General features: G+C 31.1%; 2 protein-coding genes across 2 annotated transcripts; one reads left to right on the top strand and one right to left on the bottom strand.

The window, feature by feature from the left end:
• The first annotated feature begins 1564 nt into the window (after positions 1 to 1564).
• Positions 1565 to 3872, top strand: LOC131647657 (extradiol ring-cleavage dioxygenase-like). Its single transcript, XM_058917527.1, has 3 exons — positions 1565 to 1919; positions 2975 to 3342; positions 3502 to 3872. Exons 1-3 carry the CDS (start codon positions 1683 to 1685, stop codon positions 3695 to 3697), a joined length of 801 nt encoding a protein of 266 aa, XP_058773510.1. The 5' UTR covers positions 1565 to 1682; the 3' UTR covers positions 3698 to 3872.
• A 15784-nt stretch (positions 3873 to 19656) lies between these two features.
• On the bottom strand, positions 19657 to 25366 carry LOC131653250 (uncharacterized). Its single transcript, XM_058923338.1, has 6 exons — positions 25023 to 25366; positions 24322 to 24375; positions 23138 to 23211; positions 20537 to 20654; positions 20382 to 20440; positions 19657 to 20077 (listed from the first exon to the last, which is right to left on the bottom strand). The coding sequence occupies exons 1-6, from the start codon at positions 25173 to 25175 to the stop codon at positions 19999 to 20001; spliced, it is 537 nt and encodes a 178-aa protein (XP_058779321.1). The 5' UTR covers positions 25176 to 25366; the 3' UTR covers positions 19657 to 19998.
• Positions 25367 to 25750: the final 384 nt, after the last annotated feature.

Raw genomic sequence — 25750 nt, 5'->3', positions numbered from 1 at the left:
TGCACCTCTTTCAGCCATTCTTTGTTCATGAGATTTAAGCGTCCCTTGAAGCTCTTCCTTTTTCAATTTCGACAATTGTTTCAACTCTTCTATTGCAACCACCACGTGGTCGAACTTTGGAGCCAATAACCTCAATATCTTTGCAACAATTGATATTGATATCAACATTTCTCCACATACCTTGATTTGATTCACCAATTTCATAACTTTAGTGAAGAAATCAATTTTACTTTCACTTTCTTCTATCTTAAGCAATTCATACATTCTTTTGTGAGTTTGTAACCTCGTCTTTTTCATCTTTTATGCACCTCCAAAAGACTTTTCAAGAATCTCACAAGCTTCTTTTCCAGATTCTACACCAAAGGCATGGAATGTACTAGCTATGTTCCTCCCCACAATGCTCTTGGACTTTGAAATCCATGTTCAAGTTTGGAACAGATCTGAGGATGACAGAGGCATGGACAGAAGCAACCCTGCACCAGAATGTATAAAAGTCTGCGGGGGATCAAACCTGATGTCCACTGGAGAAAAATCTTCTTTAGAAATGGAGCTCGACCTAGGGCAATTTTTATTCTTTGGCTGGCTTGCAGGAACCGTTTGATGACCAATGATCGTTTGACAAAGATTGGAATTAATACAAATGGCAAATGCACTTATTGTGGAGGTTATGAATGTTGTCAACACCTATTTTTTGAATGCAGGGCCACTAATAACATTTGGCCCTAAATTCTACATTGACTTAAGATAGAGCATATACCACATGGTTGGCATTTGGAGCTGGAATGGTTAAGTCAAAATGTTAGCAGAAAGAACAACCAGAGTAAAGTGATGCAACTTGCTATTGTAGAGATGGTGTACTTAACTTGGACTGTTTGAAACCAGAAGATTTTCAATGTTGGCACCACTATGGATTTGACTAGCCAAATTATTATCCAAAACATCAAGTGAAGGATTGGTGGAAAGTTGAAATACTGCACATCCTTAAAGATTATTTGAGTTGTCAGAGATTATAGTTTTTTTATAGTCTTTTGAAAGCCTGGATCATTTGATCAGCTTATATACTTAAAACACTTTTTTAGAATAAAATTATTTTTATCTACTCAAAAAAATATTCTAAACTTTAAATTTCACTTATAATCAGACTACACACTAAAATTTATGGTATCGGAGTTTTTCAGCACCAACAACACTTGAAGAAATAAAACTCTCAAAATTAAAATTTAAAAATAAAAAATTGCAAGTGATTAACGTGGAAAGCAATGAAATTATTTTGACATTGACTATCAATTGTAAGCAATATGCCTACATGGTAGAACTACAAATTGAAATTATTTATAATATGTGCCTACACACAAATAAAAAATAATAAAAATCGTTTCTTAGTCATAAAATTAAATTAAAATTAAAATTATATCATTGTATTTTTCTTCTTCTTCTAGAAACTGAATAAAATATAGCAATAATAGTTACCAATTGTTTATATTACGTAAATAATGACATAAGCGCAAACGAGTTGAACCTACCCACCTCATTGGAACAATTCTTTCCTACATTTTTTTTTATCCAATTCACGCGTCTTCATCTTATCTTCATCTCTCTATATATATCATACACAAAAAGAGAAAAAGACACAAAAAAATCAAAAGCACATAGACACAGAGAGAAGAAATTAACCAACAAAAATGGCTTTGAAGGATACGTTTTACATCTCACATGGATCACCAACGTTGTCGATAGATGAATCGATTGTGGCGAGGAAGTTTCTACAATCATGGAAGAAGGATGTGTACGGAGAGAAACCTAAATCAATTTTGATTATTTCTGGTCATTGGGATACAACTGTTCCGACCGTTAACGTTATTCAGACCAACAATGATACCATCTATGACTTCTATGGTTTTCCCAAACCTATGTACCAGGTTTCTTTCTTTTGTTCTTTTTTCTTTTCACATGATCATGACACGTGTCTTTATTATTGAATTAGTATAAATTAATTTTTTTTATTTTTTTATTTATCATATTCTTTTAGTTAATTAAGTATCTGAGCAGAAAATAATGTATCTGGTCTGCATTTGTACCCAGTACATTGATTTTTTTTTTTGTTTGATTATGAAAGTTAGAGAAATATCTCTTATATTTTTTACTATGTTTACAAAGTCGTATTTTTATTTTGATAAAAAACATAGTCAAAGATATGTTTTTATTTATTTTTTTAAAATCAGATAATTGATAACAAATTTATTTACGAGGTGGATGAACTAGCTGATATATATTAGAAGGATTACACGAGTGTAATAAACTGATTGGAATTGTTTTAGATTGGATTGATATAATGTGAGATGATATAAACTGATTTTTTCATAGCAAAAGCTTATACTTGTAAAATTCAAATATCTAAATCGTTACTTCCTTCGTCTCAAATGAGTGATCCAGCCCACCATTTCATAGAGGTTAAGAAGAGTGTATAAAAATAAGAGAGAATAATATTTTTACTATAGTACATTTATCATGTATTGGGAATAATGAAATTTTTAATAATTAAAGAATAGAATTAAAAAAAGTATATTGAAAATTGAAATGAATTACTCATTTTAAAACACTATTTTATTTTAATTGAGTCACTCATTATGAGATGGAGGGAATATGTGATAAACTCTAGATCAATTTTTCTTAAGGATATTTAGTTTGGAATATGGAATAGTTATATTTGTTAGTTGGTGAGGAGTAATTATCAACTATAATTTGATAAAGTATAATGATTTGACAATTCAACGGCCTGCAAGGCAATTGTCTCAAGTCTCTAAATGTAAACAAAAAAAATTAATAAAAAACTTTATATTCTAATGTTTTATTTATAATATTTATTGTTTCAATATGCGATATTTCACTTATTCTTAAAATTGATGCTTCTAACTTTCTCAGACTCCTTGATAATCATACCCTCGTTTCCTACATGAAAATTTTCCTTTACTAGCTTAAATATCCAGCACCTGGAGCTCCGCATTTAGCCAAAAGGGTAAAGGAACTACTCAAAAACTCCGGTTTCAACCGCGTCGACGAAGATAAAAAGCGAGGACTTGATCATGGTGCTTGGGTTCCACTCATGTTAATGTATCCAGAAGCAGACATTCCAGTTTGTCAGCTTTCAGTTCAATCTAACATGGATGGAACTTACCATTATAACATGGGAAAAGCATTGGCACCTCTTAAAGATGAAGGTGTATTGATAATAGGTTCTGGAAGTGCAGTTCATAATTTGGGAGCACTTAACTTTCACAGCGGTGTTGCTCCTTGGGCCTTAGAATTCGATAATTGGTTGAAAGACGCTCTTATTGATGGAAGGTACATACATACCTTTTAGCATTTAGCGTGTGTTTGGTTCTGCAGTAACGTCTGAATGCAGTAATGTCTGTATCAGTTATATTTGACTGTGATTCTATACGATATAAAGAATTTATATATGGTTTGGTTTTGAATGTTCGATTTTAATTGATTTTGTAGATATGAAGATGTGAATCATTATGAACAAAAGGCGCCGCATGCGAGGAAGGCTCATCCACATCCAGATCATTTTTATCCATTGCATGTTGCAGTTGGTGCTGCTGGTGAAAATTCAAAGGCTAAACTTATTCATAGTAGTATTGAACTGGGAACTCTCTCTTATGCTTCTTACCAGTTTACTTCAGATTCTAGCTAAACTTGTGTACTTTAATGCATAAATAAATTTATTGTTCAGTCATGAATATGTGTTGCTTGGAAGTTCAGTTATGTTTATGTGTTGTGAAATATTAATGTAAAGAATGAATGCATTGTTATGCATAAAAATGATTTAAGTACTTTTCTTATTGTTGAGATGTTGGATGATTCATTTTTATTTTTCTTTATCATTATTTTTTGGATAACGAAAAAAAAAAGTCATTTTCTTTTGATTTTTTAAAGAAATTGTTCACACAATGTTAGGTTGGAGATGATATTTGTAACTAATATGAGTATGCAATGTGACAACTCTAGGAACAATGTTAAAATTATGAGTTTTTTCCCTTTCAAAAAACTAGCAACAAATGTTTCAAGTCATGTGGTATCAACAACTTTTTTAACATTCACTTTTCTATATTCAATATTCACTTTGATAGAGTGGAATTTATGCAAGTCTCAATATTTTATGAAAAAACATGATAGAATTTACTTAAATATGAATCTGATTTTTCTCATATTTTATTTATTTTTTATTTACTGTCTATTTATGAGAAAGATAAACACAAATGATAGATTAGAGCGTTTGCACTACTATTATATAGTATATAACTACAATTTTGTTAAACTTGACTCTTTTAATTTTGTTGAAATATTATTGGGATTGATATATTATTAATATAATATTGATATAATATCAAATATAATTTAATCTAATAATATTAAATATAATCTAAGTTGTGTAAGTCCAAGTCCAATCAGGATTGTATATAAATAGTTATAGTTTGTTTTATTATTTGTACAATTCAAAAATATAATTTTTATTTCCTTATTCTCTCTATTCTCTCCTCACTAAAAGTGCCTCACACACTAACAAATCGGTATCCAGAGCTTTCGGTTATTGTTCTTGATCGAGTTTTCAAGAACTTCACGTCATAGATTGTGTTTCCACGGAACGTGAATCAATCGCTGCAAAGACAAATGGTATTAATGGCATTCTGAATTCTCTTCCAATGCTTGACGGCAAAAATTGGATCCGATGGCGAAAACAAATGCAATCCTTGTTCAGCTTCCACAACGAAGTCAAGAAGAAGGATTGCAAGACTGCGTATTGCATTCAATTGACGGTAGATTATGCAAATTTCGACAAAATCTCTCATGCTGAATCAGCGAAGGAGGCATGGGATATTCTTGTCAAATATTATGAAGGAGGTGAGAAAGTCAAGGTTGTTAAATTGTAGACCTTGCATCGACAATATGAATTGTTGTTGATGGGAGAAGACGAAAAGATTGCAAAGTATTTGTCGAAGGTGCATAAACTTGTCCATCTCATAAAGGATTGTGGTGAAACCCTAAATGATAAGATGATAGTTGAGAAGGTAATGCGTACGTTGACCTCTAACTTTGATCACGTTATCGTAGCTATTCAAGAATCCAATCAACTCAAAACCCTAAAATTGGAAGACTTGGTTGGTTCGTTGGAAGTGCATGAGATTAGGATTGTCGAAAGAAAATGAGTTCAGGATTTGATACAAGCTTTGTAGGCTCAGTCATGGAAAAAGAATTGTGGTTCCAACAAATTCAAAGGCAAATTCGACAAGACTTAGGGCAAGAAGCCTTGGTCGAACCCTCACAAGCAGCAGGTCAAAGATAGAACTTTAGAATCCTCGAAAAGAGGATGAGGAAACTATCGAAAGGAAAAAGAAGATAAGAAAGGTGTGCAATGCTATAATTGTGAGAAGTGGGGTCACTTGTCTAAACATTATTGGTACAGGAAAGACAACGGATCGATAAAAGGCAAGGTCGAAGGAGCAAACCTTGCACGCCAAGATGCAGATGACTCTAAAGGTACGGTGGTTATGGATGCAATTGCAGATAAAAATGTCGAATCCAAGATCTGGTCCCTCGACTCAGGCTGCTCGAATCACATGACTGCTTAAAAGGTGTGGTTGGCTGATTTCAACGAGTCGAAGAAGAGCAAGGTAAAACTTGCTGATAATAGTTCGTTGTAAGTAGAAGGTACTAGCAAACAAAGTTTTATACATGAGTAATGGAGGGAAAGCTATGATCAAAGATGTGCTTTATGTACTTGGAATGAAGTGCAACATGCTAAGTGTTGGACAAATGATCAAAAAAGGTTTCTCAATTGTCATGAAAGATTGAGCTTTAAAATTGTTTGACACCCAGAACAATTTGGTCTTGAAATCTCCTCTATCGAAGAACATGACGTTTAAGACCATGATGAGTTCGACGAAAGTACAATGTCTCAAAATTGTTGTCGACCACGAGGATATTTGGTTGTGGCATTTGAGGTTTGGACATTTGAATTTTAGATCACTCAATCAATTGATTACTCAAGATATGGTTACTGGTATTCCAAGTCTTGAGATTCTTGACAAATTCTGTGAAGGTTGTTTAGTCATAAAGCAATCCAAAAATTCTTTCGCTTCGACTATGCCAATGACATCATCATGCATACTTGACGTGGTACACTCAGATGTATGTATTCCATTTGAAAAAATTACCTTAAGTGGAAACAAATGCTTTGTTTCGTTTGTCAATGAGTTTAGTTGAAAGCTATGGATCTATGTGATCAAGAGAAAGGACGGAGTATTTGACATCTTTAAGAGATTCAAGACACTTTTTGAAAACCAGAGTGAGAAGAAGATCAAAATTCTGCGAACAGATGGAGGTGGCGAATACACATCCAAGATGTTCAAAGAATTCTGTGTCGAATATGGTGTTGATCACGAGGTAATTGTTCCTTATACTCCTCAACATAATGGAATTTTTGAAAGAAGGAATAGAACCATATTTGGATATGGCGAGATGCATAATGAAACAGAAGAATTTGCCAAATTCCTTATAAGGTGAAGCTATTTCGACTGCAATTTATATCTTGAATAAGTGCTCTACAATGAAGTTGGAGAATAAGGTTCTTAAAGAAGTGTGGAGTGGAAAACGACCATCAGTGAATCATCTGAAGGTGTTTGGCTCTATGTGTTACAAGCATGTTCATGATCCAAGAAGAAGGAAACTTGATGACAAGAGTGAACCTATGATTCTGGTAGGATATCATAAGACCGGTGCATACAGGCTATTCAATCTAGTTAATGCAAAAATTATGTTGAGTAGAGATATTATGGTTGATGAGAATTCTTCTTAGGATTAGTTCAAGAATTTTGTTACCATTAAAACCAATAAAAAAAATGTTTCTATAAGTCGTGCCATGATTAGTTCAAGAATTTTGTTACCATTATAACATGCTCAAATATTTATTATGCAAGAAATGATAAATAACATGCTCAGCCATTAATAGCATCAAAGATACTTCAAATATGCATAATTTAAATCTTAAAATACATATGATGATGAAACACAAATTATTAAAATATGAAGTCACCGTAAGCATATGGATTGAACACTCATAGGTTAACAACAAAAATTTTGGAAGTGAACATTCATGAGATTACATCATACATTAATTATATCACATAAACATACAATCAAATTTCAAGAGACATAGATAAGAAACGCAAGCAGTAAAAACTTACGAATAAAGAGATAAGTGAAACGATATTACCTCATCGGATGAAAAACGAATGATGCACTCAAATGAAATAGAAATTTCGAATGAAGGTTAAAACCATTTTGAAAAGATTGCATGCATAAAAATATTTAGGAAAAGTTTGAGATATCGAGAATGCGCAATTCCCAATGAATATTGAAAAACGGCTCAGTCGCAAGAGGTTTTGTGAAAATATCGGCAAGTTAATTTTTGCTACCAACGTGCTCAAAACTGGCATCCCCCTTTTCAACATGATCACGTAGGAAATGGTGACGTATCTCAATATGTTTCGTACGAGAGCATAGCACAAAATTTTTAGTTAGGTTAATAGCACTAGTATTATCGCACATCATTGGAATATATTGAAGTTTAATTTCAAAATCAAGAAATTGTTGTTTAAGCCATAAAATTTGAGCACAACAACTCCCCGTTGCGATGTATTCCGCCTCTGTAGTTGACTAGGCAACATAGACTTGCTTCTTGCTATGTCAATTAACTAAAGATTTTGAAAATAAGTGGCAAGTTAATAAGTGGCAAGTTTCTCTAGTGCTCCTCCTATCCGATTAGCAACCAACAAAATTGAAATCAGAGTAACCAACTAAATTATAATCGCATCCTTTGGGATATCAAATCCCATACTTATAAGTACCATAAAGGTATCTAAGGATGCGCTTAACAACTTTTAAATTGCATTCCTAAGGAGCAAATTGATATCGAGCGCATATGCACAGACTAAACATAATGTCAGACCTAGACGCAGTAAGATATCTTAAATACCCAATCATACCTCTATACCTTTTGATGTCAACATCCTACCATTTTCATCTTTTTCCAAGTTTCTATTTGTGGGCATTGGAGTGTCAATTGAATTTGCAAATACCATTTCGAAGCGTTTAAGCAACTCTTGTCAGTACTTTGTTTGACACACAAATATCCCTTCCTTGAGTTGTTTGATTTGAAGTCCGAGAAAGTAGTTTATCTCTCCCAATAGGCTCATGTTAAACTCGCCCAACATTATCTTTGAAAATTCCTTGACTAATTGCATGTTATTAGAACCAAATATAATGTCATCGACATAAATTTGAACGTGATAATATGATTTCCTTGATCAAGTAAGAACTTACTAAGTCGCTCATACTAAGCCCTAGGGTCTTGTTTGGGACCATACAAAGCTCGTTTTAGTTTAAAGACGTGACTAGGATACTCATGATTTTAAAAAACGGGAAGTTGTGAAACATACACTTCTTTATTTATGTAACCATTAAGGAAAGCAATTTTCACATCCATTTTAAATAATTTGAAATTTTTAGAGCATGCAATATGCCCTCTTCTTGGTTATATCCTTGAGCCACTAGTCAGGCTTTGTTCCTTTTGTATCACTCCATTTTCGTCCAATTTATTAATAAAAACCCACTTAGTACCTATAACTTGATGATCTCGCGGAGGTGGGACAAGGTCCCATGCATCATTTCTTTTAAATTGATTTAACTCATCTTGCATGGCCATTAGCATTCTCATCAAGTAGGGCTTCTTTTGCATTTTTAGGTTCAATTTGTGACACAAATGCAAAGTGATAACAAAAATTACTTATCTTAGAGTGCGTAGTTACGTCTTTGGTAATGCTTCCAAGAATGTTGTCAATTGGATGGTCCTTTGAAGACCTCTAGGTTATGGGTAGATCATCCAATTTATTTGGATTCTCATCCTCCTCCTTTTCAGAATCATCATCTTCCTCCTCCTCCTCCTCCTCCTCCTCAGGTTTCATCGCTTTAGGTTGATCATTTCCTTTTCGGTGTCTATAAGTATGTCTTCTGAAGATACACATGCATCATGAAAATAGATACCTTTCCCGATATTTCTCAGGTAAAATTCATCAAAAGTGAAATGCACTGACTCTTCAACAGTAAGTAATATCTTATTAAATACTCTATAAGCTTTGCTTGATTAAGAGTATCCAAGGAAGATACATTCATTAGATTTCACATCATTTTTTCCAAGGTTGCCCTTACCATTTTTCAATACGAAACACTTACATCTGAAAACGTGAAGATGTGATAAATTTGGCTTTGTACCTTTAATAAGTTCATATAGAGTTTTGTTTAAAATATGACGTATAAGTATCCTATTTAAAACATGACATGCCGTGCTTATTGCATCGACCCAAAAATATTTTGGTAGACCACCTTCATTGATCATATTTCTTGCCAACTCCTTTAAAACTCTATTTTGGCACTCCACAAAACCATTTTATTGTGGAGTTCTTGTAGCGGAAAAATTATGTTCAATGTCGTGTTTATCACAATAATCATTAAAAAGGTGGTGTAACGAAGAAAATTTGAGATCAAATCCAATGATTGATTTTACTCATATTTAGTGAAAGTCACCACCGCACTTTATTGTTTTCAAAGGAAATGGGAAAAGAGCGAAATAAACCCAAAAGAAGTTTTTAAATAAAAAACAACAAAAAGCAGAGCTTTTAGGTACATGTGTTGATTATACAAGGGGAAGGTGTTAGCACCCCTCATATCTGTGGTACTCCACAGGAACCATTTTGAACCTCTGTGTGTTAAAAGATATTGTGTGAAAAAAGGGTTTGTTTTTAAAACGATGCTCTACAAGACATAGCGTCTTGTGCCTACATACCTCCTCAGTGCAATGGAGAAGTCAGGGCAAATGTAGTTCCACTTAAAAGGGAAACAAAAGATTTTTAAAACTGCATAGACACTTTGTCATCATAGTAGAGAAAACTCAGCAAACCATACTTGAACCTGAGAACAGATGGATCCTTTGCATCACAAATAAAAGAAGGGACCCAACTTGGATAAATCAACAAGTATGCAATTAGTTCTTTCAAGTGGAAAATGATCAATCATATCAATAAATATCAAGGGGTTATGGGATTACAACTCCACCATAATAATTAGTCATGTCTAAACTTTGAAAGAAGAGTCATTAAGGGCAAAATATTTTTAAGAGAAAGCTTATAAAAGAAGTTTGCAAACAAAAGAAGATGGGAGGAGATGAAGGGATTATCCTAAAACATAAAGTAAAAAGCTAAGGACAAGAACATTCTAACCAAATAAGAAGCCAACACTTGACATTAAAGAGTCAATGTAGATTTCTCATCCTTTAGACTTAAACCATAACCAAGCAAGCACAATACCAACTATAGGATCCAGATGAACTTGATATCTTCCTGTATAACTTGCAAAAAGCCTTGGAAATACACCATGAGAACTTGAGGAAAAAATTGAGCAAAGTAACAACTATGTTCAAATGAATTCCTTATCACAATGCCTTGGGATTAACCATCAAGGACTTTTAAAGAATCACCTGTATACACAAAGAGAAATAACCCAATGCCTTGGAGTAAACTCCAAGGACTTCCAAACAAACAATCATAATACAATCAAAGTATCAAGAACTCAAATGAAACTACAAAGTGCTAGGGTCAAGATCCTAATTCTAAGTCTATAGGTCCATTCTCCAAGCTTGGGGTAAGGTAGCCAAAGTCAAAGTTCACATTAAGTCTTTTATAGTTCAAGTTGATTATTAGTGTTTTAAGCAAAAAATAAAGGTATGGGCCAAGTGGACAAAAGTAAAAGTGCATAAACATAAATATGATAATGAATGATAAATGATAATATAAAACATAAAGCATAAAAATAAAGAAGATAATAAAAGAAGAATAAAAATAAAAGTTAGATGTTAATTGTTAGAAATTAGTAGTTAGTATTTAGTAGTTAGTAGTTAGCTTGAATGATCAATAATGAATTACCAACGAACTTAGGTCAAAGTTTATGAAAACTTGTTAGAAGATTGATAGAATTAAAGCATCTACACAACAAGCTTTCAAAGTTTTTGAACCAATTGTCAAATAGTCAACCATCCTTGGGCTTGTAAACATAAGTTTAGGCCACAAATGATCATTCTCCGATACGGGACAAAGAAAAAGAAAGGGGAAGAAGTAGATTATAAATCATAATGTCCAGATGAATTTATTTTGATTTTTATGGGATTTCATCTTGATGATTCATTAGAGGATTGAGAGAATCAAAACCTCTACACAATGAATTCAAACAAGACTTACACCCACTAATCAAAGAAAAAGAGGAGATCGAAGAAAACTCAAACTATCATTAATATCATTCATATAAGATTACAGATTTAGTTCTTTCAAACCTATCAACATCCTAGATCTAATGATATTAATGATGCCAAGTCAAAGTATCACAAAATATTCACAATTTCATAACCAAATATAAGGAAACAATAGGAAAGGGATTTTAAAATGGTCTCAAAATAAGAAATTATTGTTGAAATACTAAACACCAAATAAATTTCTCACAAGACCATAATAAAATCAGAAAAACTATATATGATTTTTATAAAAAGGTTTCATAATATTCAGAAACTCAAAATTATTTAAAAATGACCAAAACTGATTAATTAATTGTAATTTTGTGATGAAATACATAAATAGTATCACATCAAACAAAAATCCCAAAAATTAACCATATGTCAAACATAAGTCAACAAGTGTTGACAATTTTTTTTATATATTTTGAAAGTCAGAAAACAATTTTAAACCAATTAAAACAAAGCTAATAAAGCAATTAAGAAAAATATTAAAACCAAAAATAAAAATATGAAAAAATATAAATCAGAAAGAGAAAAGTAAAATAAGATTTAGCAAAAACAACAATATTTTTTGGAATTAAAATGAAAGAGTTATTAATTTTTGAAGTTAAATCAATTAAAAAACTAAATAAAAGAAAAAGAAAAGAAAATAGAAATGATGTAGGCCATTGGATCAATATCAAAACGCGTTAGTAATCACATCCAAAGGACATGGCGTGCTGTGCATGATATGGACTTTAGTGAATAAAGCACTGAATCAAAACGTTTTAAAAAACAAATTAAAAAAAGTGTGTCAACATATCATTGGTTGAAGATGAGACATATTTTTCTATGATTTTGTTGATATGTAAATCCAATTAAAATCACATATATTTTAATCAACTCAACAAAACAATTTGAAATATTATACAAAAATATTTTTTAGATGTATTTATTGCACAATCAACATTTTCACAATTTGCTTATAAAGGTAAAAAAAAGAGATAAAGAGAGAGACACAATGATTTGTTTTGGCAGTTGCCCAATCGACCTCACTATGACCCAATTTCAAAGGAATTGAGATAATAAAAATTAACCTTTACAAATGAAGTTTACAGGAGAAAAAAAAAAGTAGAAATCAAACCCTCCAAACCCTATGGTTGATGTTGATCTTATCTTCTTCTCTTCCCTTGATCTTGAGCTCAATCAAGTAGGCTGATACTTTCAATTTGATCCTCCAGTTATCGTTACTCCTTCAATTGAACCCTTTTCTTCGAAGCTTTCACTCGGCTGAATCCAAATTGCGAACGTATCGTGACCCAAGATTACCAAAGTGATCCTCCAGTTACCGTTACTCCTTTAATAGAAACGTCTTCTTCAAAGCTTTCACTTGGCTGAATCCAAATTGCGCAATCTTGTGAAAAACTCCTAGATCAATCCTTGATCTTTGAAGAAAACACCAATTAGATTTATCTTGAAACCCCCAAAAATTCTCAATCTAATTTGATTTCACCAATCTTAAATTGAACCTTATCAACCTAAACTTATATGACACCCAACAAAAATGATTATGTGTAATTGTTGTGTGTATGCATAGATAGAGGTTGAAGACTATGAGAAATGCTTTGTATATTTTTGGTTTCAATCAATTTGAAATGATGCATGAATGAGTATATATATGTGTGGTGTCAGAAAGCAATAACAGAAAAAATTGGACTGGTAAAATTACAAAATTGGACAATTTTAAGTAAAGGGAGTGGACCCATTCGAGTTGGGAGTCGACTCCAAGAAGCCAGAAAAGTTTTGGAAAAAATTGCTTCAGTAGGAGTCAACACATTCAACGAGGGAGTCGACTCCAAATGATAGAAACTTTTGAATGAAAATTGTTATAAAGGGAGTCGACTCACAGCTCGAGGAAGTCGACCCATTCGTTCTGTGTGTTGAGTCCAAGGGTCTATGTGTCTACCCTTTTTGGATAGAAAGTTATGTTTTAATTTTTCATCAGCGGGAGTCAACTCCTAACATGGTTGTGTCGACTCTTAACATAGTTTTTCATAAAAATTCATATTTTTTACTTCTCCAAATGCTTTTGATTTGTTCTATAAGTGTTCTAAAATGAAAGTGCATTCTAAACATAAAAGAGATAAGGTTCAATGTATAAATACTACCTATTATCTAATTTCAACATCATTCAAAATATTTAAGAGAGGATATTCCACTCCTACTTATTATTTAAGAATTCATACATTTGTGAGTTTCTACTTAATGCAAATTTATGGATTTAAATAGAGAAAAGTGAAGAAAAGTTATAAACAGAAGTTGATGATTTTTTTTTTGTCGTTCTCTTTATTTTTATATTGAATATCAAATTTCTTTTTTTATAATAAAGTTTTTTGTTTTGGACTTTTACATTTGAATCTTTGAGTTTCGTTCTTTATTTTTCCTATAAGAGAATTTGAAATTCAATTTTGTATAAGTTATATTTTTATGTCTGGTGTTCTTTATGAGTTCTACCTTCAATTTTGTGTATATATTAGATTTTAGTTTCAAATTTAAACCGGAAGTTGGTCTGAAGAGATTTTATTGATATTTTGATGGGTTTATAATAAAAACAAAATATAATAGTAATAATAATTATTAAATATTTATTAAATAATAATGACTACGTGTCGAAAATACAATAGTAATAATATAGAAACTTCAAGAAAATTCAAGAAGGTATAAAATAGTATAAAGATACTTTAAAAAAATCTAATCTCTTCATTTTTCTTTATTCAATCTTATAGAAGTTAACTTCAAGAATATTTAAGAAAGTATAAAATAGTATAAATATATTTTAAACAATTTAATGTCTTAATTTTTCTTTATTCAATCTTAATGAACATGAGGTACTAAATTATCTTGACCGAGTTATTGAGTTTATAAATAAAGTGGTTTTATAATGAGATTAATAGACTAAAGATCAAATAACATTTTAATGGGATTAATTGACTAATACTATAGTCTATTTATCGGTTTTATTTTGAAATTTAAATTTTTGTCTAAAGTAAGTATTTATTTTTCATTCAACCAAAAAATAAAAGTACAAATAAAATGAAATGGGTTATGCATTACTAAAGTATTTTTTGTTTATTTTTTGTACAATATAAAAATGTAGTTTGGAATTGCTAGCTACTGGATGAGTTGTATGCCTCTCCCTAAACTGGTTACTAAAAAGTTGGAGGCCGTGTGCAGATCCTTCCTCTGGACTGGAAAAGGAGATATCACAAGAAAGTCTCCTGTAGCGTGGGACAAAGTGTGTGGCCCTAAGAGTAATGGAGGTCTGGACATTATCAATTTAGGAACATGGAACAAAGCGTGCTTGACCAAGCTGTTATGGAAGCTTGTGAGAAAGGAGGATTCCCTGTGGGTGCAATGGGTCCAATATTATATAAAGAATGAAGAGGTTATGCAGGTTCAAGTCAAGGATACTGGATCCTGGATCCTTAAGAGCATCTTAGATATGCGGCCAAAGGTGATACAGATGGAGCAATGGAATAAGCTGAATGAGAGTGGGAGTTTTAAAATGAAGAATCTGTACCTTGAGTTTCTGGAGAAACAACCGAAGGTTGAATGGAGAGTGTTGATGACGAAAAATTGTGCACGTCCAAGGGCTATTTTCACTATGTGGCTGGCATGTAATAAGAGACTAGCTACTAAAATGAGACTGCAGAAATTTGGAGTGCAAACTGATCTAAAGTGTCTTTTTTGTGACTGTCACGAAACAATTCAGCACTTGTTGTTCGAATGCGGGAAACAAAAGTGATATGGGAACAGGTGCTAAATTGGCTAAACATGAGGCATACGGTGCAGGGATGGGAACATGAACTCAGGTGGGTGACCAAAGTTTGTAAGAGCAGCAATTGGAGAAGTAACATTGTAAAAGTGGCTTTTGCGGAGACAATTTATGAAATCTGGAAAAATAGAAATGATAAAGCTTTTCAGAATCAGTACATGGAGACCAACATTGCTCAAAAGATTATTGAGCTCATTGTAAATAGAATTTGGATGTATCCAAAATATAGGAATAGAATAGCTCAAATGTTAGTTGAATAGAATAGTTTGAACTGGCTATATGTATGTATATAGCTGGACCCTAAGGGTCGCTTGGCGTTGTATTGGTTCTCGATTATACTAATAATCACTTTTCTCAAAAAAAAAAAAATGTAGTATTAATTAGAATAGTAATATGAACCTATGTTTGTTGGTTGGACTAAAGGGTGATTTATCAATTTTTTATATAAAAAAAGAATAATAAAATTATTTATTTAAAATAATAACTATAATAAAGTTGTTTTTTTCTATAGAAATAATGATTAGAATTTTTTGTTTTATAAATGCTTTAGGAAAGTCAAAATAATACTTAATAATAATAATAATAATAATAATAATAATAATAATAATAATAATAATAATAATAATAATAATTAATAACTATAGTAATAATAATATGATAGATATGTTTCATTATTATTTTTAGCTTTTTTTTAAATAATATAATTTTATTATTTATATTAAATTAAAACACATTTAAAATGATTTTAGCCCCGTCTATGAATTTTTTTTAAAAAATATAATTATTTTTATAAGAAAAAAATTATTAAGAATTTTACATAACTGTCCTTTATTAACGGTGTGCAAAAGACAAATTTAAAAAATATAAAGAAAAGAAAACTAATAACTGTTTAAAGATATAATAGAATAATTTATAATTTGATATAATTTTTTTTAAAACTACTTATAATAAAAAATGGAGAAAATAATATTTAAAAAAATAATTATTTCCAATTCACATTTACATTCATAAACATGGAAATGAACAAAAAAAACATATATAAAAAGATAGAGAACAAGGAAAAACAAATATATTTGGTGAGTTTGGGAGTGCAAGAGAAACGGGTGAAAGAAGATTTGTAGTATTGATTTTAGTGGATATAATAGTAGTTTGCAAAGGTGGAAAAAAATATAGTATGTGATGGTTAAATTTCAGCGTGGAACCCATAGGTTTGGATTTGATTAAATATTAAAATTAAATGAGATTTAAATGAAGAGATGGTTAGTTGGTTTCTTGAAATAAATAAAGTGGCTTGTTGTGGGATAGATAGTATCTAAAATAAAACACAAGTAACATAAAAATTGAAAGTAAGGATTGGTAGGAAATGGATTTAATTGATTTTAGTCAAGGCAATTAATCATGCATGTTAGTACATGTTATAATTGTTTTCCATATCAATTTATTTATTTTCAAAGCATGGTAGCATTTATCTTGCAACCCACTAATTTAAGCTAATTTAAAATCAGACAAAAATTCAAAAAATTTAATGGATTGATTTAATACAATACAAAAATTATTAATAATTATTGTAATTCGAAATGAGACTTTCAACCAAGCGTTTGGATTGGAGTGACAAACGAATATGTGTAAAGGACGATATTCAGGATATACCGAGTTCGATTTTTTTACAGAAATAACACTTGGCCAATGCACGTGTCTTTGTAACACAAGTCGGATTAGTCGATCTACTATATAGGTCGAAACCGATGTGAAAGAAGAAAAAAATTGAGACTTTCATAACATTTTTAAGATCAATTTTACTTACTGTTTCTTATTGCTTTTTACATATATTTTTGTGGTTTATGATAAGATGTAGGTTTTTTTTACCTTTTATCAAATTTAATTTTACTATAAAAATAATTAAATAAGTGTTTTCTACGTCAAAATAGATTTTTTTTTACCTTTTATAACTTTGCTATAAAAATAATCAAATAAGTGTTTTCTACATCATTAATGATATCAAAAAGGAAAAAAATTCTAAATAAAATTACGGTTAAAATTCTAGAAAAAAAATAGTATTAATAACTGATTTTTTAAATAAGAAACTCAAAATTTCAATTTTTTGCAAATAAATAATCAAAAGTATATTTAAATTTTGTAAAAAAAAAAGAAAATTTCTTCACCCACCTCCTAACCTTCTTGCCCACCCCTGGTGAATTTACCACACTACCCCTTGTTTCGGAAGTTCATTTCTGAAAAGGTACTTTTTTTGTTAAAAAAGGTTTTTTCGGAAATGTATCTCCGAAAACGTGTTTTTTTTAATATAAAATATTGATTTCGGAAATGCATCTCCGAAATAAAGTTACTTTTCAGAAAAATGTGGTGTTTTCGGAAGTTCATCTCCGAACGCACCCCCTTGAAAAAATTCGGATATACACTTCCGAAATAATTAATAATTATTAAAAAAAAATTAAAATCAAGGTGAATCAATACAATTAATAGGTATAAAATCAAGGTGAATCAATAAAATGAAGGTGAATCAATAAAATCAAGGTGAATCAAAACATCCTAAACTATTTGAAAGTTAAAAATTATTTTACTAACTTATATAAATCAAAAACATTTTAATTCCATAAATAAATTTTGAATTATATAGAATTAAATATAAAATTTATTCATTAAATAAAATTAAGACAAAATCTTTTTTTAATTTTTTTAAACTAAATAAAAAATTATCTCATTTTTAACTATGAATCAGAATAGAAATATATAAATATATAATAATAATTATTAATTTTGTAAGTGAAATATATAAATATATAATATATAAATATATAATAATTAATATATAAATATATAAATATATAATAATTGTTATAAATTAAAACATTCATTTTTTTAATTTTTATAATTATTATATAAAATTTAAATATATTTATAATTAATATATAATAATTATTATATAAATATATAAATATATAATAATTTTTATAAATATATAATAATTATTATAATTATTATATAAATATATAAATTAAAACACTCATTTTTTTAATTTTTTTTGTAAATACATAATGATTATTATAAATATATAAATAAAAAATTATAAATCATTTTGTAAGTGAAATTATTTTAATTTTTTAATTAAAATTATTTTAAATTTTAAAATATGAATCAGAATAGAAATATATAATAATTATTATTCATAACTAATAGATTTTATCAAAATATATAATTATTATTATTTATTACTCATAAATTATATCAAATTTATAATATATAAATTAATTCATATTCTAAAATTAATTTTTAGAATTTTTAGAATTTTTTTGTTTTTTCGGAGATGCATTTCCGAATTAATCAAAATCCTAATTTTTGAGATTTTTTCGGAAATGCACTTCCGAAGTCTGAAAAAATTTAGAAAAAAAAATATTTCGGAAATGCATTTCCGAAGCAGGGGTAAAATGGGATTTTCGCTGGGGTGACCCCATAGGGAGGTGGGTAAAGAAAAAACCAAAAAAAAACACTATTGGCTCCTTTCAGTTTTCATTACCACTTAAAAAATTTTTCTACTTGTATCATCAATCTTTATTTAAATTTTTATTAACTATATCTATATCTATATATAGTAAAAGAGTTATACTTTTTGATAAGAAACGTGTTTGTACGATACACAAAGTGACTATTTAGAAAAAAATATAACAGTGGCTTTTGACTTTCGACAGAAACATAGGTTTGTTTGTTTGTGCTTGATTTTTTTTTTTCTTGTGCTTGATAACAAACAACATTCTTCGTAATAAAAATCAATACACTATAATAATATTTTAGTAAAAATATTTATACGTATTAAATACATCTCCGGAGGTAATTTTTTGCGAATACATAAAAAAATATTTTAATTAAATTTCTAACCTCACCTCATGGCTCATACATCTCTCACTCACTTGCAAATTGACAAAAATGCCCTTACCAAATACATTAAATACAGTTATTAACCATAATACTGGCGTTCGTACCACCCTCCTTTTCCCTTTTAGTTTAGAGAGCTGAGTGCAAATTTGAAAAAAAATTTAGGTTTTAGCTTAATTCCTCCAAAATTTATAATTTCCTTATAAAAAATTTATTAATTAAAGAAAAGGAACATCCCTGCCTTTTTAAAAATAATTGTATTGTTCCTGCATTGCTCAGGTCATACATATATAAATTAAGGCTTGTTTATGTATATTAATGTGCTAACTCTGCCAGTAAGAACATATATAGGAGATGAGGGTTATCAACATACATACTTTCCTTCACTAACTTTAAGCTATGCATAAGCGTATGAATCGTTATATTTTGTGATATGAATAATATTTTTTTAAATAAATTCAAAATTATAATTGAAATAAACCATCTTAAAATAAAATTTGACATGTCATGCTATTATCAACTAAACTGTTAAAACAATCTGAGCCACGTCGGCTTCACAAACCAAACTGGTTTTGTTCCTGAATTTCTTGTTACAGTTCAGTTCTTTCAGGTGTGCTTCGGTGCTTTGGTTTAGTTCGGTTTTTTATTCTTTTTAACAATGTGACAAACAAAACTTTTTACATTAGCTCATCGGCAACATTATACAAATGCACAAGAATTTACTTCAACCAAACAAATGGAACATAGACATGACTCAAGAAAAGAGAGTAGCAGACACGGATGAGTCACAATCTATCCATTTATATTTCTACGACAGTCATTCTTCAGGATTGCAAGTATATTCAAGGTATCATCAATGCAGTTCAACAGAGGATGCCATTGTATTGAGTGTCACCTAAAATTCTGTATCAAAGCATGAAACCATGATCTTTGAAACCATGGACCTTGCAAAAGGGATGTAGCTCAAGCTATACCTGTCAATCAAAATACCAGAATTATCGAGTGTTAAATCATTGTACACATGAGTGGAAACAAGATAGTGTCTCAATTGGATAATCATATTTCAAAGGCTATAAGAATTATATTGTATGTTTAGAGTGAGATAAAAGATAACTAATATGTCATGCTATGCCATGCATTACTGATTTTATTTATTTATTATCCTTTTGTTATTGTCATTATATTATTTCTTAATAAATAATAGTACACACTAAGGAAAATATAAAACAACATTAAAAAAAGGTTATATGGAATGCATTTGGAAAAATTGTAACATACCAAACTAGCGCCCCAAACTCCAAGATAATTGCGAGAAGTGTCAGCAACTTGTTATGAACCTGCTCAATTGAAAACGTTGAAATAGTGAGCTATTAAAATATGCTGTTTTCAGTCAGAAGTAAAAACGAATCTATGGTAGATGCACTTTGACTTACATAAAGTGCACAAAACAAAGCAATTATCATGCTTGCAATGTATATAGCTGTTGCATAAATACGAACAGGATCAAGCATCATCGATACTTGCCTTTTAGGACCAATGAGGAATGCTGTGCTGCCATAAAAAAGACTCCCACTTAGTATTTGAAGAAAACCAAACAGCTAAGAGACCAAGGTTAAAGGATAAATAATATACAGTAAAAGATTCAAAATTTTCCCAAACTCTAGAGTAATCTTGTTTATATAGATAAACTTGTGTAGCACTTAATAATATACTACATTGTTATTAAAGATGTGGGGAGGATGGTGCATGTTCTAATGAGAAGGCACTATTTTCCTGTCTTCGGTTTGAGTGTAATTCTTACAGTACTTCTCAGGTTTGGCTTCAATGCAAGTGTCTTGGACATCCCTGTGTAACTCTTTCTCCTAATTTTTGCATAAGTACTGAACCATTTGCTCTTATTCATTCGAATATTGTGGACTTCCTCCAAATTTCGAATATTTTTTGAGCTTCAACTTTCATTCAATTTTATCGTACAAACTCAATATGGGAAATGCTTTAAAAGATCATGCTCTAACAGTGGAAAGGAACAAGTCAATTGATAGAGCACTGAGTTCCCATATGTGTGATGATCCAATCATTGGGCCCAATCCACATAAGGATCCAATCATTGAGCCCAATCCACATAAGGACCCAATCGTTGGGCCCAATCCACATAAGGACAGCTTGTAGAAGCTGTGAGAATAAAAGTAGTTAGGTCATTCCCTGAATTTGAGGAAACATTTCTATTATAAAAGAGAGGGGAGAGTAAGGGCCGTGAAGGTCCACTTTCATTCAATAAATACACAGTTTAAGCAGTATAAACTCTGGTTTCTATCATTCATGGCATTTAAAACTTTAATAGTAAACAGTGCATCACTCATAGGTATGCATGTGTTGACCGAGGGGATGCATAAAGACCTTATTTTCATGGTTTTGGCATATGGCCAGGGCAGAAGACATACCAACGGCTCATGATTTTCACTGTACATAGAAAAGACTTGTTGTGCCCATATTTGAATAGACACCTCTATTCGTCGTACTATTCACAATGACAAAAAATATCATGTGGAGACCACCCTAACAGAAGGAGATGGCCTGACAGGGCCCAAATTCACAAACATCATGTGTCATGAAATATAGCAATTTAAGTCCAAGGAGAGGACAGTTGTTCAACAGTTGTAGAAGAAGCCTGACTATGAAGAAGTAAGAAGCAAAATGTAGAAGCTCATGTAAGTGTGGCTATTGGATAATACTAATAGACGAGTTATTTTGGATGAATACCGTGTTAGATCATTTGAAAATGAAGTATGAAGGCCATATTGTGCATATTGTGCTTATCGTGACATGACAAAACACATTGAGATACACTTCATCAAGGAGAATCTAGACAATAGATTGGTAGCAGCGGTTTGCATTATTCCTTCTCCGCATCAACTAGTTTTTTGTGTTAACAAAGGGCTTGCCAACATAACGATTTAGTCAACTTACTTACAAGTTGGGAATAATAGATATTCATTTACTAGATTGGAAGTGAGTGTAGTAAATGATTTTTGTAATTAGTAGGAATCAGTTTGTACTTTATTGTTGTAAGCCCATTAGCCCAATTGTTCGCCTATTTGGTTAGTACCTAGCCTATAAATATAAATTAGCGATTGTGCTCTTGACACAATTTGAAATTATATTCAGAAATATTTTTCCTTAGATGTACCATAGTACTATAGTAAATAATTGTCGTCTGTAATATCCTCATAGGATTGGAACTGTGATTGGGGTCATAACAAGTAATGGAACATAATTCCTCCTGCAATGCAACATGTTAAACCTTGATAGGAATGTAGAGGGTGAATTGAGCCAATCATTAGGTGACCAAGGGCCTAGGCCCAATGTATGTAGAGTCTATATCAGGAAACAGTATAAAGGGAAAAGTGTCGCTGAGCTGACAGCAGGAATCATGGAAACAGAGTGAGAATTTAGTAATATAATTATGGGCTAGGGAGTGAAAGGGAGGCATCCAAAAGTTCTGTTATAGAATAAGAATGAGATCATCAGGTTCATCCTGGTGAAGGGAGCCATCTTGGCTAGTGGGCTGTTAGATCATTATCTATCAGATTCTTAGTTCCTAGTTCTGTAATTGTTTCACAAGTCTTAATACAATTTACAGGATTATTCCAGTTTGCTGTGTCTCTGTTCTATTAAACTTCATTATAGAGTTAATGAGAAAGTAATTATTGGGAACTTATTGAGTGGTTATGAGAGGGAGAGACCAAGCTCTCTAATTCTCTGTTGTATACTTAAATGACCGAATCTCTGACTTCAGGACCTTTCTCTAGAGATCATTAAATAAAAATCAGTTATTACCTTTAAATATCTATGCTTGGTACCTGTTTCTCTCACAATCCCCTCCCAAAAAACCCACATTTTCCATTTCTGGCCATAGCAACATAATAATATTCTTTCTCAAAATATTTGAAACCTTGTGAATTGAAATAAAAATAACTAGAGACATCTCCAAATAACATCAAAGTATAACTATAAATCTGAAAGACACAGCATACCTTCCAAGTGAAAGCAAATTGCCAAGAGTGAATGTTATCCCAAACTTGATTGGTTTGAGGAAAACAAGCATAGACTGCAAGATAAGGAATTGCCATTAATTAGTCAATATTCATGTCTGCCAATATAAACTTGAGTTAAGAAACTAATATACTAAATAAAGGTATAAAGGCCAACACTTATTAAGTTTTCAAAATGGAAGTAAAATAATGCATGTTCCCATCACATTGACAAGACAAGGGTGAGACAATCAATATGAAACATGTTCACTATCCTCATATAGTACATATGTAATTTCCATTTCATCCATTTTAACCCAACACTAAATTTGAGTAACAAAATCTGATAGTATAGTAGTTTATTACCCATGCTCAACAATAGTTGCAAGTATCATTAACTTTTTTAATGAAATTAGAATAAATCACAATGTACAATCTAGTGGCGAACAACATCAAAGGTAGCATAATTAGAGAAACCATTTAAACCTCCATATTATAATTACATTATCCAATATCAATATGAACATAATATATTCATTGCACTAAGAGTTAGTCAGAAGTGGAAGTTGCACTTGACACAGTGGTAAAAGTCATTGCCTTATGTAAAGATATTGGTGATTATAGGTTGCAGTTGTAGAAACATACTCGCAGTAATAAGGCTTAATTAAGCTGATCTAGCTTAGAGCCTACACTGGCAACAGGCAATGTAGGACTTCAGGTTTAGGGTCCATTTTGGTATTGGTTAGAAGCCGCATATAAATTTAGGATAGTGAACTTAATAACATTAACTAGATGACAATCTGGATCTAACTTCGGCAAAATGACAAGCTTTGTAAAGTGTGTGTGTGTGTGTGTGACAATAATGAAAACATGAGAGGAAAAGTAACATGATACCCACCTTAATTTGCATGACCATAGACGAAAAAAGAACACATTAGCTTACAAGTTTTTTTTCTAAAAAGAAAAGAGAGACCATCGTTCTTCGCGTGACACTAACTATCTTATGAAGCGCTCAAGAAACTTCGAGCAAAAATTGCAAACAAATATAGTCAAAATCTCGCAGCTACTCAACTATTCGTGTGAGATCATAGCTTTAAATGAATATTCGATATTGAATTGGAGAGAGTACATAATCTTCATTTATCTAAATTCTAAACTAAACGGAAAAACAATACAGTCAAACTTACCAACAGGGTACAAGTTACTCCAGTAGCAAAGCATATGGCAAATCCATAAAGTCTCTGGTCACAAAGAGAAAGTTTATCAATAAAATTGTGCAAGATATACATATAGAAACATGTTGAATGACCCAATTATCAAACAAATGATGACATAAATTTGGGTAAGGAATAACACTTGAAGAGGTTGATGCATAATTTAGTTTAAAAAGTTAAATATTGGAACTATAGCAACAAGAGAAGTCTAAAAAACAGCCTAATGGCCAGGTTTTAAAAAACAGTCTATTACAGCGAAAACGACCATGACAAAACGGTATCATAAGGTGTCTATACGGATACTGCTATTTACTGTTTATGATAAAGAACAAATTGTGATTAATTCACACCGTGACGATAGCAATCTCTGTTACAACATTTGTATAGACCAAAATCGTAAAAAATCTTTCCGCGACCATGACCATTAGTTAAAACCTTGTCAAAGAGTTAATCAACTGCATTAGCAGGTATCATTTGAACTTCAAAACTGTCATGAATGGAAAATCAAGTGCCACGAGATCACAGTTTTCAAAATCCAAGCTCAAATCAAAACCTAAATATACAATTCTCTAGTGAATTATCCAATTTCAATCCATTTTCACCTAATCGCTATGTTTTTTCTCTTTCTGAAACAAATGAAGTAACTACGATTGAATTTGAAGAAAAAAACGGACCTGTTTGGTAGTCAAAGTGCAGTTGCGGTTGAAATCGTCCATGAAAGCGAAGGAGCTTTCGTTGTCCAATGCGGAAGCTTGTTGCTCTTCGTCTTCGACTTCCATTCCTACCATCATTTTCACTTTCTCGAAGGCTTTGTTCATTTTGTCCATTGTTTTTGAAGACTTTCTCGGGAAAATGGAAAACGGAAATTTAGAGAAAGTGAAAGAAAAGGAAGAAAGAGTGGATCTGGAGTTTGGGGGAAGAAAGAAAGAGGAAGTAAGTGATGAAGTTGGTTAGAATTTCGGAAATTGTTTGGGGAATTCGATTGAGATGTAACAACGACTTCACTGAACTCAAAACAAACGAGGAGATCCCTCTCTTAGTTTTTTTTTTTTTTTGACTACGGGAGTGTGAATTGGGCTTGGAAACCAGGCCCACGTGTGGATTTCTCAGTCAGTCCACTTTATGTATTTTATCATGCGGATTGCTTTTCCCACTGTAAACATTACTCCTCACCCTAGTGAAAAACTAAATCTACTCTTAGAATTTCATTCATTATTGAGTCGGGTCTCAAATCTATGACATAATATAGTTTGAAAATGCATCTCTGGATATCTTACGATAGAGTATTTCTGGAATTCAATGAACCAAGAATAAATGCAAACGGAATAGATGCAAAAATAGAGATAAGTTGACATCGATCATTTTAAGACATCCATGAAAAATGAAACATTACATAAATAAT

Source organism: Vicia villosa, linkage group LG2, assembly GCF_029867415.1.
Source record: "Vicia villosa cultivar HV-30 ecotype Madison, WI linkage group LG2, Vvil1.0, whole genome shotgun sequence".
In the NCBI taxonomy this organism is placed as follows: domain Eukaryota; kingdom Viridiplantae; phylum Streptophyta; class Magnoliopsida; order Fabales; family Fabaceae; genus Vicia; species Vicia villosa.
The sequence above is the reverse complement of the archived record's forward strand: the minus strand, read 5'-3'. Positions and strand labels throughout refer to the sequence as shown.